The sequence below is a fragment of the Alexandromys fortis genome, unplaced genomic scaffold, assembly GCF_014885135.2.
Source record: "Alexandromys fortis isolate MF-2015 unplaced genomic scaffold, M_Fortis_MF-2015_v1.1 scaffold_77, whole genome shotgun sequence".
In the NCBI taxonomy this organism is placed as follows: Eukaryota; Metazoa; Chordata; class Mammalia; order Rodentia; family Cricetidae; genus Alexandromys; species Alexandromys fortis.
Window position 1 is genome coordinate 1,342,597 of NW_026067967.1, and position 13,813 is coordinate 1,356,409.

The 13,813-nt window shown below is 40.0% G+C and overlaps 1 protein-coding gene across 8 annotated transcripts in view; it reads right to left on the reverse strand.

Annotated features, from left to right (window-relative positions):
• Dlg2 (discs large MAGUK scaffold protein 2) overlaps positions 1-13,813 on the reverse strand; it is a 1,620,445-nt gene that overhangs the window by 640,709 nt on the left and 965,923 nt on the right. Inside the window, exon 1 of one of the 8 annotated variants that reach the window (XM_050154451.1) lies at positions 525-1,008. The exons of the other annotated variants lie outside the window; for them this stretch is intronic. Coding sequence (XP_050010408.1) covers positions 525-833 — 309 coding nt within the window. The 5' untranslated portion in view covers positions 834-1,008. Of the gene's footprint in view, positions 1-524; positions 1,009-13,813 lie in introns of those variants that run through there. 8 annotated transcript variants of the gene reach the window in all.

Sequence of the window (13,813 nt, forward strand, 5' to 3'; positions counted from 1 at the left end):
GAAACAAAATTTCTCCCTCATAACTGAAAAGACAACATAGTATCATAAGAGCAAAACCAGAAGAACACACATCAAGTTTCTCTTTTCTCCTTTGATGGAAAAATAAACGTTCTTTTATTTTTATCACGGTGGGAAGTGTCTGATTAAAATTCATTTTCTTTCTATTCCTTAAAATAATAATAATAATTCTAAAGGAGCTAAGGGAAAAGTGAACTGTGATTAAGGAGTCACGGGACTGCCAACAGACCCTGCTGCAGAATCCTAAACATCATGTGGGGATCTGAGAATGGAAAAAAGTCACCCACTCCCACGCTCAGCACCCCCGCTTTTCTACCCGCTGCCCAGAAGTGTAAAACCACAAACACGTGTGAAACTAGAAAGCATTTTTTTTTTTTTGGCCTAACATTTTTCCAAGCAGACAAACCCAGTCAGCAGCAAGGACTCAGCAAAGTTTTCAAGACACCCTGACCTTAAAACACAACTTTCCTACAACACAGAACGAAAGTCAGGAAGAAAAAGCTCACCTGTGCAGGGCTGAACCAACCATGTGGGCAGGCACAACGCTCGCCACAATTTCCCTTGCCCTTGGTGCTGGTCTTGTGGGGGCTTTTCCGTACACTGTCCCACAAGGTGACCAGCTTGGTCCTGTTTGAAGCCGCGCCCCCAGGTCCCGAGGAGGGCATAGTTTGAGAACTGTACCCGAGCCCCTGAGCATTCCTCTGCCAGCCACAGGCACAGTGGGCATCCCTGATGAGGGTGGGGGCACTCCTGCCAGCATCCATCCCATCGGACCCCCGGCTGCAGCTGTGTTGCTTGGTGAGGTATGCATTCATGCTGCACTGGTGCTTACTCTTTTCTTTGGTCAGCTCTGCATAGAAAGGCTCTCTCCCTCACACCCCTTTCTTCCAGGCAGTTGTAAACGTCTTTTCTCTCTCCGGATGCCTCGGTATCTTTGACAGCTGCTATAAGCGGTTCATCGTGGGAGCAGAGGGAGCAGCGAGAGCAGCTCTGCACAGCATTATCTGCGGGCTGGTAGCTCTTTGTCAATAGATGACTCAACTCACAGAGCAACTTGACAGTATCCCTGCTCTAGGCAGAAGCAATCAATGCTCCACACAGCTGGGCTACAAGACTGTACACTTTGTTACAAGCCCGTTTTGGATGGAGCCTCACAGCAACGAGTACTCTTCACAATTTGCCGTTCTCGCTTTCCCCTCCTCCCGGTCCACACGCGAAATACCGGTCTCAGGAAAGAGAACTTTTTATCAGAGTAACAGGGACCTTTCCAGACATGATGCATCTGGGCAGAAACACTGCAACATAAGCAGGGTGAAGTGACGGGAAAGTTGAGCTGGAAAGGAAAGGACCACTATTTCTGGGAATCTCTTATCCAGTTGCCAAGACATGGACCAAATCAGGAAACAATGAAATCAGAGCTCCAATATTTACCTCCCAAAGTATCAATTAATTTTTGAAAAAAATGATCAAGGTCACAGTGTAATACTGAAATCTGTTAAATTTTGAATTTCAGTTGTTTTAGATCATTACATGCTACGGTGCAAGTATATGTTCTTTGTACTATGAATAATTATTAATTTTATTTCTTTCAAAATATGATGACTTTTAAGATTCAAAAATGATAGATTGGTTTATTTTAAAACAGTATTTTTCCTCACCCCAAATTATTCTGAGGCTTTACTTCCAAATACCTTCCCACAACAAATTCATTCGCCACAAAAAGAGCCTGCATTTTAAACTGAAGGATATATTCAACCCTGTCATTCGGAGTCTGGTTTTCTAAGACATAATTTTCAAAATATTTCACTAAAAGTGAGCGAAATCTATCCAACTTAAAGCGATCTCTTTCCAAAAAGGACAGACCTATATTTCAATTTCAGCATGCTTACTGAAACACATTCACAGTCTTTTCAGTAAAGGGGAAGGCTAAACACAACCATACTTAGAAATAGTGTTATCTTTGTGAATTTCCACATCTTTGACCAGACTGTCCATGCCTTTTACATGTTCCTCAAGAAAAGAAGCATTGGTTTGATTGAAAAGTAAGTTGGCATCTAGTTAGGAGTAAAAAAAAGGCATAGCCCAATTCTCTAACTAACTAGTCAAAAACAACTGAACGCAATCAGACCTTGCAGTGGACTGAGAAGATTCTGGGACACTACTCACCTATTTCTGCCTCATTTGGGACTTCTTACTTTAGGCTCCAGAACTATTAACTTGCTCATTTTTACATAAGGACCCCTGATAAATCATTGCTAGATTTAAACACTGGGAGAAGGAGCAGAGATTTATCATCACACAATTCCATCGAATGATTCTTTCCCGGGTTCTGCACAAATACCTAAGGAATAGTAGCAAGTCTAGTAGAGAAGGCATTCAAAGTAGCTTTGCTAAGCTGGGTGTGGCCATGGACTGTAAAACCTCAGTGCTGTCGGGGACAGACTGATACGGGCTCCCTGTTTAGTATGAGGTTCTGTAACAGACCCTGTCTCAAAAGAAGGAGGTAGAGAGCAATAGGTCATGCCACCTGATCTCCTCCTAATGTCCAGTGCATGTATACATATGGGTGCCTATACCAGTCCCCTCAGATACCTACACACACACACACACACACACACACACACACACACACTAATAATAATAATAAAATAATAATAATAATGACACACTCTTGTCATTTAAGCACTGAAGAAGAGGGACTGCAGACTATTTCAAGGCAAGTCTAGGTACCTAATGAGTTCAATTTCAAACATCCCTACATATCATTACCAACTATCGAAACTTAAAGCTAAAATAAAACTTCTCCGACACGATAAAATATCTAAAGGGGAAGCCCTCCGTCTATTACTAACCAATTTCTCAAGCACCAATCACACTGCCCAGCACAGTAAGAAATTTTTTTGCTCTTTTGTTTTAGTTTTGAATGAAGATGTGTGCTTACAAGCTCCGGTATATGCACATGTACACACACACACACACACACACACACATACACACACACACACACATACACACACACACAGAGAGAGAGAGAGAGAGAGAGAGAGAGAGAGAGAGAGAGAGAATATGAATATAAAGGTGATAAATAAACTTTTATAGTGATGTTTAAGTCAGCAAAGCACAGGCACTCCTTTTAGATTTTGGTGCTAGACTTGAGATGGCACTCATCATACGGATGTTTGGCTAATGGACAAGAAGGGGAGGAAGAGGATCACAGTGATTGAAACTACCGGGCAGAGATAGTTAATAACTTCATTTTACTCCTGAAAAAATAATCAAGGAGGTAAAATCAATACAAAAGGACATTAAAATTGAGGCAAACAGATCACTACAGAGTACTCAATGGGAAACAGAAGGAAATCCTTTCCTATTCTACAACCTAGTGTTCTTACTCTGGACCAAGATATAAATAACGCCTGAAAGAACTCCTGAGTCATATGAAGCCCCAGAGCTTCAGACCAATCTGGTGCCACCATGACCCATGGCTTTACACTGGTCCTCGTTACAATATGACAATGTCATCACTTCAGCCGACAATGCTGGGGACTGAAAACGGTGGATCCCTTTGATCGAATGCAAGCCATAGCTGTTTCTCCGGTGGTCTCCGCAGGTACCATTGCCCAAAAGCCCATTGGCATCTGCAGAGAAGACATGCGCTGTCCTCACACATTTTCATCTCCAGGATAGGAATCAATCTGTACAGAGTAAGTCCAGGTGCATCCATCACGGTTCTGGGACGGCGCGCGCAGCCAGACAAAGAGTTCCCTGGATGGGCGCTATCACGGTGTTATACATCATCATGGGTTTCTAAATCTGCTCTTCAGAGATTTTTCAAATGAGCTGTTTCTTCTCGTCAAAAAATATCTATTTTCATAAGCTCAGTACCTCATTTCTCAGTAGATAAATAAGTAGCCTATATTGCATAGCCAGTGTTGCTTTTGTTCAAAGATATTTAAGAACACAGCAAACTTATCAAAAGCTTACCAAGACTATATTGAAATTATTATTTCACTTTAGTGTGTACAAACTAAATTTTATTTTCAGCCTTCTCCTTTCCACCAGATTTTTTTTCTTTTCAAACAGGATATTCGACTTTCTGCATCTGAAGACAGACCACTTAAACAGATAAATACGCCCAACGAGACCTCTGTACTATGAGACAGACCCACTAATTAACAATAATCCAATTTGATCATTCGTAATTGAACAGATGTAATAACCACGAGATGACATGAAATTCTGGTGAAACAAGAATTAGCAATGTTCAAGCGCACATCCTACTTATCATTGTGATTTAACTTGGGCAGAAGATGAACATGCCTCGATGAGGTATATCTTATTGAACTCTCGGTGACCTGGCATTGACTCTGTATAACAAGCCATAGCCTTGAAACAAGAGTTCAAAACTAATATCCTGGCCTGGTTTGTTTAATAAAAATAAACAGCACACAGATGAATCACTAAATAAATTGAAGTGTACTAAAATATTATGCAGAATTTTTTTCCAGATAAAATTTCTTTCAGGCACTCTATCCATATGGGAAATGAAAATATTAATTACAAAAGAGCTAAGTGCTTGCTGCAAGAGAACTGGAAAGCAGAAGCCCTTTAGCTGCCACAAGTAATAAGTGAAATAATCATAGAATGCCATACCACATTAGATAGAATCGTCTTTGATTTGAAAAATGAAAAAAAACATAAATGTATAAATGCTGAGAAGTCACTACTATTCTGATTCTCTTTGGCCTTGATAACTGTTGTATGCAAGCACATTTAACTTTCAAAATCAGAAAACCAAAAATATTTAAAATATCACATATTTTAAAATTATTTCCCAAATGCCAAATCTACTCAGTAATACATCTTACTAGACAGAACAAGTGGGAATTCATTGTCGATGGGTTTGTTTCCAGGGATGCAGAGATTTAGCCCGGACAGGCACATTGATAGAAAATAACACACATAAAAAACTTTCAAATGTTCTCAAGATGAAAAGATATATTTGGATTTGAGTGGGAAATGGGAGGGGATTAATCATAATTAATGATAAGACTACATTATAAAACAGTTTTCAGGAAATGTAGACTTATGTTCTAATCCACTTAGCAGTGCCATTCCACAAATCAGAGCACTAATTATGTGACATTTTTTAGAGATTCTGAAAAGAACAATAGTAAAATTGCAATAGCTTTTCTAATATTTTATTAATATTTTGCATATTTTAGCAATTGAATTTATGTGCTGAGCTATACCTCCACAAGTAATTTGATCTTGTGCTCTGAGATTCAACTAACTCCTGTAAGCAGCCCTTTTTCCCCAGCACATTATAAAGTATCTATATTTGTCTATTTAAATATCTTTAGTATTTGTCTTTTTCTCTCAGTCACCATCATGACTGCCCTAGTCTAAGCTCACATAAATTTACTATGCACTGGCAAAAGAGCTTAGTTGCCATATACACCCTTGCTCTGATTCCAGACAGCCAAAGTGAGTCCTAAAATAAATTGCAATCCATCCTATCCTGCTAATTATTTATCAACCAAGTCTCATTTGCTGGGATCTTTATCCTCACAGATAGAAGTGGGTGTATGGCTCTTCTCCGTGTCTTGTGTGATCCTGTTTCTGCTGCACTTGGCAGCCTGGTTCATGTTTCATTCCTTTTGTGTCTTCAACTCACCTAGAGTCTGAACACAGGTTCTCAGATTCAGCTTTCAGTCACTGGACATGCTGTTGTCCTCACTCTGAATTTTTTCCACAAACTCTACTGATTTAGTGTATTAGGAGCTCTCTCTCTCTCTAAATGCACCCTCTGTGGGAAACAATTGTGTGACTGTGACAGTCTGTGGGGCCACTGGCAGTGGGACCAGGATTTATCCCTAGTGCTTGAACTGGCTTTTTGGAGCCCATTCTCTTTGGAGGAATACCTCGCTCAGCGTAGATATAGCGGGGAGAGCCTTGGTCCTGCCTCAAAGTGATGTGTGGGACTTTGTTGACTCCCTGTGGGAAGCCTTACCCTTTCTGAGGAGTGGATATCAGGTGGGATGGGTTAAAGGTGTGGGGAACAGGAGGAGGGGAAGGAATAGAAACTGGAATTGGTATGTAAAATGAGAAAGGTTTTTCTTTTAAAAAAAAGTAAATAAAAAAGCCAATCAACTTAATCAATTAAGTAGGGAAATAATCTCAGACTCTGTTAAAACCACAGTTCTTCCCAAGAAGACATGATATAAACTAAATGACAATTCACAGAGATTAAATATGTGTATGAGAGGTGAAGGACACCGAGAATCTGCCCACACCTCCTAACAGTCAAACATCAAAGATGTACTTTTATGTATCTTTATAGCAATATTTAAAAAATATTATAAATGTACGTGGTACCAATTCCCTCAGATTTATTTATTAACACAGTTTTGTCCAATAGAAGCCATGTTGTTTAAAAGATCTCTATAATCTATTTGCCTTGAATCATTACATTTCTGTATGAGTCCATGAGCTGGTGCTGCTGCCAGCCTCGGCCAGAGACGCTTCTTACTGGAGAAGGTAGCAGCCTTTAGTGGCAGAACTTCATAACTGCTCAAAGCCCCTGAGAATAAGAACTCTGAGCCTTCAGGTATCTACACAAAGCACTCTCCCTACCCCCATTAACTCTCAGGGAACATCGCAGAAGGGACAGAAAGAACTAGAGGACGGGGAGGAGCGTGGTGACATTCTGTCCTCTGGTCATTACATGGTTGTTACACACAAGAACTTACAGGATCTATAGTTACTTACACATATGTGACCAGCATAAGATCAAGCCATCTGAAACACCAGCATGGGAGGGAGCGGTTTCACCTTGTGAAGAAGCTGTTTTAGATAGGAGAAGCAGTTTCCCCTAGCGAAGAAGCTACCAGCAATTGATGACCTTTGTGGCCATTGCTCCCCATACCCCAGTGGATGACCCCATTCCCAAACACACCTGGTTGGTGCTAATTGAAATGAGTGGTTTAAAAAATAATCCCAAAATTTATAGAAGGAGGACATGAATTTGGGAGGGAGATGTGACAAAAACTTCTGGAGGCTTTCATAGAAGGAAGTGAGGGGTGGTTAGGATTAAGATACACAGTATACATGGATACAGTTTTTAAAAATTAATAGCATTTCTGAGTCATTAAATAATCCCCCTGAGGTTGTCTTCCTATGTCTAGCTGCTAGCAACCATCATTCTATTTTCTTTTTCTATGAATTAAATTGCCTTATATATTCCTTACCCTAGATGTGTGTGCAGCATTGACCCTTTTGTTACTGGTTCATTCCATTCTGTAGCATGTCCTTGAGTGGCCTGTTAACAATAGGATTTCCTTCTGCTTTATGGTTAAATACTATTCCTCCTGTGTGCATATGTGTGGGGGTGTGCTTGTGTGTATGCATGTGTGTGTGCATGTTGTGATGGACTACAGTAGACAATATAAATGGACAGAGATAGATATTAATACATAGACAGGCAAACAGATAACATGGTTGCACAGAAAAATAATGTCTGTCTACTGGTAGATACTGAAGTAGTTTCTAGGTGGTTGGAACTAACTCTCAATATACACACAACTAGAACTAAAACTTCCTGAGGGATAATACTGGAGGGGAAAGCTTAAAGGGGCAGAACCTAGTGAGAGGCCTAGGGTCATTATCTACCCTGTGCTGTGAACTGCTGTCTTGCCATTGGCTCAAGGATATGGGGTCAAATGAACATGGACTGGAACTTTCCATACTGCTAGCCAAAATAAATCATTCCTCTTTGTTGATTAATTATCTCTGATATTTGTTATAACAAAAGTTGAACAGCATCCCAATACCTCCCTCCCCCCACTTGAAGCAGAGTCCCGGATTTCTTAAGTTGTCACACATGGAACTAGGGAGGGAACCAGAAGCCGGAACCTGCCTTTCGCTGAAATAATTTGACAAGCTTTTAGTTTCCAGAGGTTTTGTTTGTAATGGATGGTCTCTGAATTTACTGAAATGCTTTGTAAAATTCTCCTGGGTTAAAATTAAGGCAGACCCTGGCTAGTCAGAGATAATTCATTTGTAGATTGGCTTAAAGGCAAAGGCATGGATTAGTAGAAATGACAGGTCCTCCTCCGGCTAAGTAAGTTCCTCTCCTTGGAGATGTAACAGTTTAATAAAGTTAGACCTAATTGGCCTTTCTGTGGCCACCGGTTTCCAGATTTACATTTCATTAATCATCCCCTTGGTGGTTCCTTGTGATTTTTTTGCTTTTGGGTATATTCATTTGAGCTAGTATGTATTTAGTTAGTGCCTATTTCTGGCTATTTGCTATGAAACTGTAGGCAGGAAAAATTCTAGTAAGAAGAGAGGCATTAAATGCACACAGGCACGCAGTAATGGAACGGCACTACAGAGACGAGACGTAGGCGCCTTCCCTTCTATTGGACTTGCCGCAGAAAGGTGAGTTTTATATATGAGCGAATATGTCTTCACTACCTCACAGCAAGCTTCTGAAGAGTGAGGGTCATCCTTGGTTTTTATCCTTAGAATCTCCTTTTCATTTTCTCATTATGATTTTTATCTATCTGTAAAGCCTGTCATGGAACTGCACTTAGAATAAACTGTATTTCCACTCAGGACACATGCTATACTTCTGACACTGCCATCAGGTAACTGTATTATCATTCTTTTGATGCGTTAGGGTTTCAGTTTTCATTGTTGCATATGATCAAGCTGTGAAGAGCTGGGAGAGCCAACAATGATACTCCATCAGCATGTTTAGGCTTGATCTTTGTTATCGTGATGACTTAAGAAATGTGGATTCAACACTGCAAGGTGGAAAAAATATGACATCGTGAAGTTTTTGTCTTGTCTTATCAATTTGCATATTTTCAGGAAAGTATGCACACAGACTACTGTGATATTATGGCAAATAACTGGCACCTGCAATAATTACCATATCTTATTTCAATCATCTATTCAAAGGTAGTGATGAGGACCTGCTCACCTTCCCTGACAGATGTGTGTTGTATCTACTTACAGGTACAAAAGGTTTTCATTGAGGTATAAATGTTTGACCTCGATGGCATTTTATTCTTCTAATACCTGTCTGCATTTTTGTGCACTGTGACAAAGCTTTGCCCAGCGTTTATACACTTATTTTTCACCATTCATTATTGATGAGGCAGGAACTCTAGAGTCAGACTTAGGTTCACATATCAAGTCTGATCATATTCAGATCATAAATCTGAACAAGTCACATAGACGCCATGAATTTCAGTTTCTTCACTTGTAAAAGAAGAAATTTCTTACCTCAGCAGAATCATATCAGGATAACATGAGTTAATTTCTGGAGAGTATTAACATAATAATATACCAGAAACATACTAGTACATCATAATGCTCAATAATCTACTGTTTGTCTGTTGTTCTGTCTACCTAACTACCTACCTATCCACTCACATACCAGTTTCAAACCCTCTCTCCATTCTAGTTGTGAGGTCTACAGGTTGTTATTTAAACATTTGGAAATATCCATGAACAGATCATCAATGAAGGTCAGTAAACTTCAGCTGAATATTGTTCTATATTGGTCCCAAACTTCTCTTCCCAACTCCTGTTTGGAGGAAGGTGTTGTCCTGAGCCAGGTGATCAGTAACAAAATCACCAAGAATACATCCATTGTTTATTGAATGCTTAGAGTCTCAGGTGAGGCATTTTTTTTGGTTCTGGTTACTCTATATTATGAAAAAGATTGTAGTTTATAATCTGAAAATATGCAGAATGGTTCCATAATTCTCTCATGACTCAGCATCAATAAAGTTCAGAAACTTTAATAAAGCATCGGTCCAGTCTGTGCCTGACTTGTGCAATGAAATTGGTGTAAAACATCCAATAGAGGGCTGATGTCTAAAATGTATCAAGAACTAAAAAAAATTAAGAAGAAAACAAATAACCCAATTTAAAAACAGAGTGCATATCTAAACAGACACTTCTCAAATGGGGAAATACAAATGGCTGAGAGACAAAGAGATGTTAACTTTTTCTTTAGTCATTAGAGAAATACAAATCAAAACTACTTTGAGATTTGAATCTCACACCCATCAGAATGGCTAAGATCAATAAAAAAAAAAGACAGCTCATGCTGGAAAGAATATGAAGCAAGAGAAACACTCATCCATCACTGGTGGGACTGCAAACTTGTACAGCCACTATTGGAATCAATGTAACATTAACTCAGGATGGGACTCTATCTCCCTCAAGATCCAGCTACACCACTTTTGGGTAAATAACCTAAAGGACACTTCATCCTATACTTGGTCTCCATGTTCATTGCTCCTTTTTTTCATAATTGCCAAAAAAAAAAAAAACAAAAACAAAAACGGAAACAACCTAGATGCCTCTCAGCAGATAAATGAATAAAGAAAATGTGGAACATTTATATAATGGAATATCACTTACCCATTTAAAAAAATGAAATCAGGAAATTTTCAGATAAATGAATGGAAATAGAAAAAACTCTTCCTGAGTGAGTTAACCCACACCAAATAGACAAATGCTGTATACGTTTGCTTATATAGGTATATTAGCTGTTAAGTCAATAATAACAAAATTACAACATGTAGAACCACAGAGGTTAGGTATAAAGTAAGCAGCTGGGGTTTGGGCTTGAGGAGCAGAAAGATCTCCCTTGGAAAGAGAAAGAGAACAGATAATAATGAATGGGGGGGGGGGGCAAAAGGATCGAGTGGGGAGGGGTAAGGAAGATGGGGATGAAAGAATATGGGAAGAGACAGATAAAATTAAGAGCCATTTGAGGGGTAATATGGAAATTTGACATTTAATATTTAGTTTGTATTTGTAAATTATATTTTAGGAAGGTAATCTAAATGAAATCGAGAAATAATCCAGAAGACAGAATTTTAATTGGCCATCTCTTGTTACCAAATGAAGCTTCCGGTAGTGAGAATGGGTTACATCTAATTGAGTTATTGACCAAAGGGGTTCCATGGGAATCCCCAAACAACCCAAGCTATTGACAAGACTATAGCAAAATTTCCACAAACTGATGGCAAGGTCCCATTATTGAAGACAACACCTCCATAGTTTATAGAACAAGAAGATGTTGAACTGGTGTTGACATAGAGCCTTCACCCCTTTGGTATAGGATGGTACTATGCATGCTTCCAATAGAGAAAGGCAAACACTTACCCAGCCACACATCATTTTATCTACAAAGGTGTTCTGCCTGGAAGCTATGTTAGTTCAATGGTGGTACAGCCAACCAATATCTGAATCGACTTAGGTTTATTCCATGAGATGAAACCCATACCTGACACAGCATCAATGACCCAAAGCCTGAAACTGGATAGCCCAGGGCCCATGGATAAAACCAAACACTATTGTTCTTCCAAAAGAGCATAGCAATAAAATGAATCCTAATGACATTGTACTATAGTCATAGTTCAACCATAAAAAGAGGATCTGCAGGAGATGGAATAAATACAGAGACCACAGCCAGACATTAAGCAGAGAGTGAGAGACCTTGGAACACTCAGTCCTAAATAGGATGACTCCATCAAATCATTCCCCTTGGGGCTCAGGGAACCCTGCAGATGAGAAGGAGCAAAGAGTATAAGAGCCAGAGGGGAGAGAGGACACAAAGAAAACAAGGCCATCTAAATCAACAAGATTGACACACATGTGATCTCATAGAGACCGAGGCAACTTGAACAGGGCCTGTGTAGATAGATCTGCACCAGATGGGGTTCTAGAGCTGAAAAGAGAAGGGGACACACGTCCCCATTCCTAATACAAATGAATATTTAGTTTTCTCTAAGGGAATGTCCCCAGGACAGCTATACTTCAGGGTAGGCTGCATGCCCAGCAGTAGATGATGAAGAGCAAACAAACTCAACAGCATTGTTGCAGGTTCCTTGTCTTAAAATGTTATAATTTCCTGTCTTTTTTAAACTTAAAAATATTTTCTTCATCTTTTTCCTCTCTTTCTGTCCTACAGGTTATTCGGGCATGAATTATGACTTTCAGTTTAGTCTTTTCCTGGTATTTCTGAGTGTGCAAACAAGTGGGTCTTTGCGCATTTTTGTGCCTTCTCTTGGGCTCTTCCTTCTGATTGTTTTGTCCTAGTCTGATGTTAGTTTTTGTTTTTATTTTGGCACTTAGAAACCTGTTTGTTAGACAGAAAGGGGTGGATTCAGATGGGCTAGATTATAGGGAGGAACTAGGAGGAGAAGAAGGTGGGAAAATTGTAATCAGAATATATCATATGAAGCAACATTGTATGCCAACAAAAGAAAGAAAATAGCATCTCATTTTCTAACAATATGTTTACTTTAAAAATACTGCCAGACCCTTGACCCTTCGTAATCCTTCTAATAGCTTTACATCACACAGGGGTAAATCTGAGCTTTCTTGTTATGAACTAATGTATGTAAGATCACAGTGAGTGACATTGTCAGAACCAAACTTTAAACCTCAGTGATCAGGCTAAAAGCTGTCCGCTTTTCTGCCCAGCTTCCCCGTACAGCACACTCCCTATGGGGTAGAACTGTGATAGCCTGACAATCTCCCTGCCATTGGACCGGTACAAGATGGGAAATACATTTAGTAAACCCAGAACTTACGTTTTTAAGTTCAGCATCAGCATAAAATTTGCATTTTCCTTCTCTATTCCTATTTGCAGTTCCTAAGGAAAGGACTAGTCAGGACTTTGGGGTCTGACGGAAATGCTTTTCCTAAACTTGAAAGGCCTAAATGAAAAGAAAGTCTTGCCTTGATTATATTTCGAATATAAACTTGGGAGCATCTGCAGTTTCTGGCAAACCCAGGAAAGAGGTTTGAGTTTATGTAAACCCCTCTGTCTAGCCGAATATCACTCGCAGCAGCTGTGACCCCATTTGTTGGTCCCTGTGTTAATCACTTTTCTGTTACTGATAATATACCAAGACCAAGACAACTGATAGGAGACAGGGATTCTTTTGGGTCTATGGTTTCAGATGGTTAAGCGTCAGTCATGGTAGGAAGACATGGCACCTGGCAGCTGGCAGCAGGCCTAGTGTCTGGAGCAGGAAGTAAAGAGAGGAACAGGGAAATGGTGAGAGTGTAAAAACTATCAAAGCCCACCTCCAGTGACGTGCTTCCTACAAGGCCACACCTCCTAAACCCTTCTCCTGATAGTGCCTAAAACCAGGCACCATGTGTTCACCAAAATTCAACCCCTACTATTACAGGCTATGAAGGTACCAGCCATTTAGAAAAGTAGACCTAATTCTGCCAACACTTCTCAAGAGTCACTGTTTCTTGATGATAAAATGAGTGTTTGGAGAAAGTAGCCAGATTTCAAGGTCAGGTAGTTATTAAAGTGCAACCAGGTAGGCTGACTCAAATCCCAATCCGAAATGTCCTTGCTGAACCAATTACTGTTCTCTCTCTTTCTTCTCCCTCCCTTCCTCCCGCTCCTTCTCTCATCCCTCCCTCCCTTTCTCTCTCTCTTCTCCCTTTCTTCCCCACTCCCCCTTCTTCTTTGTCCAATACAAGTCCTTTAAGTGTCCATTTCTGAGTCAAACCATGGAGACTTTGGGAAGAAAGTCAAACTAATTATACCACACCGCTGATGATGAGAACACCAAGCAGGAACGAGTTATCAGCTACTCTGGGGCAGAGGTTTTCTGTGCCACTTGTCAGTGAGTACTCATTTAGGCCTGCTGGGCTCAATGAAATGTGGGATTGTGGACCAAGTGCCAAGATGCCCACTGCGAGACCTTCCATAGCAACCGTCTGTATTCATAGATAT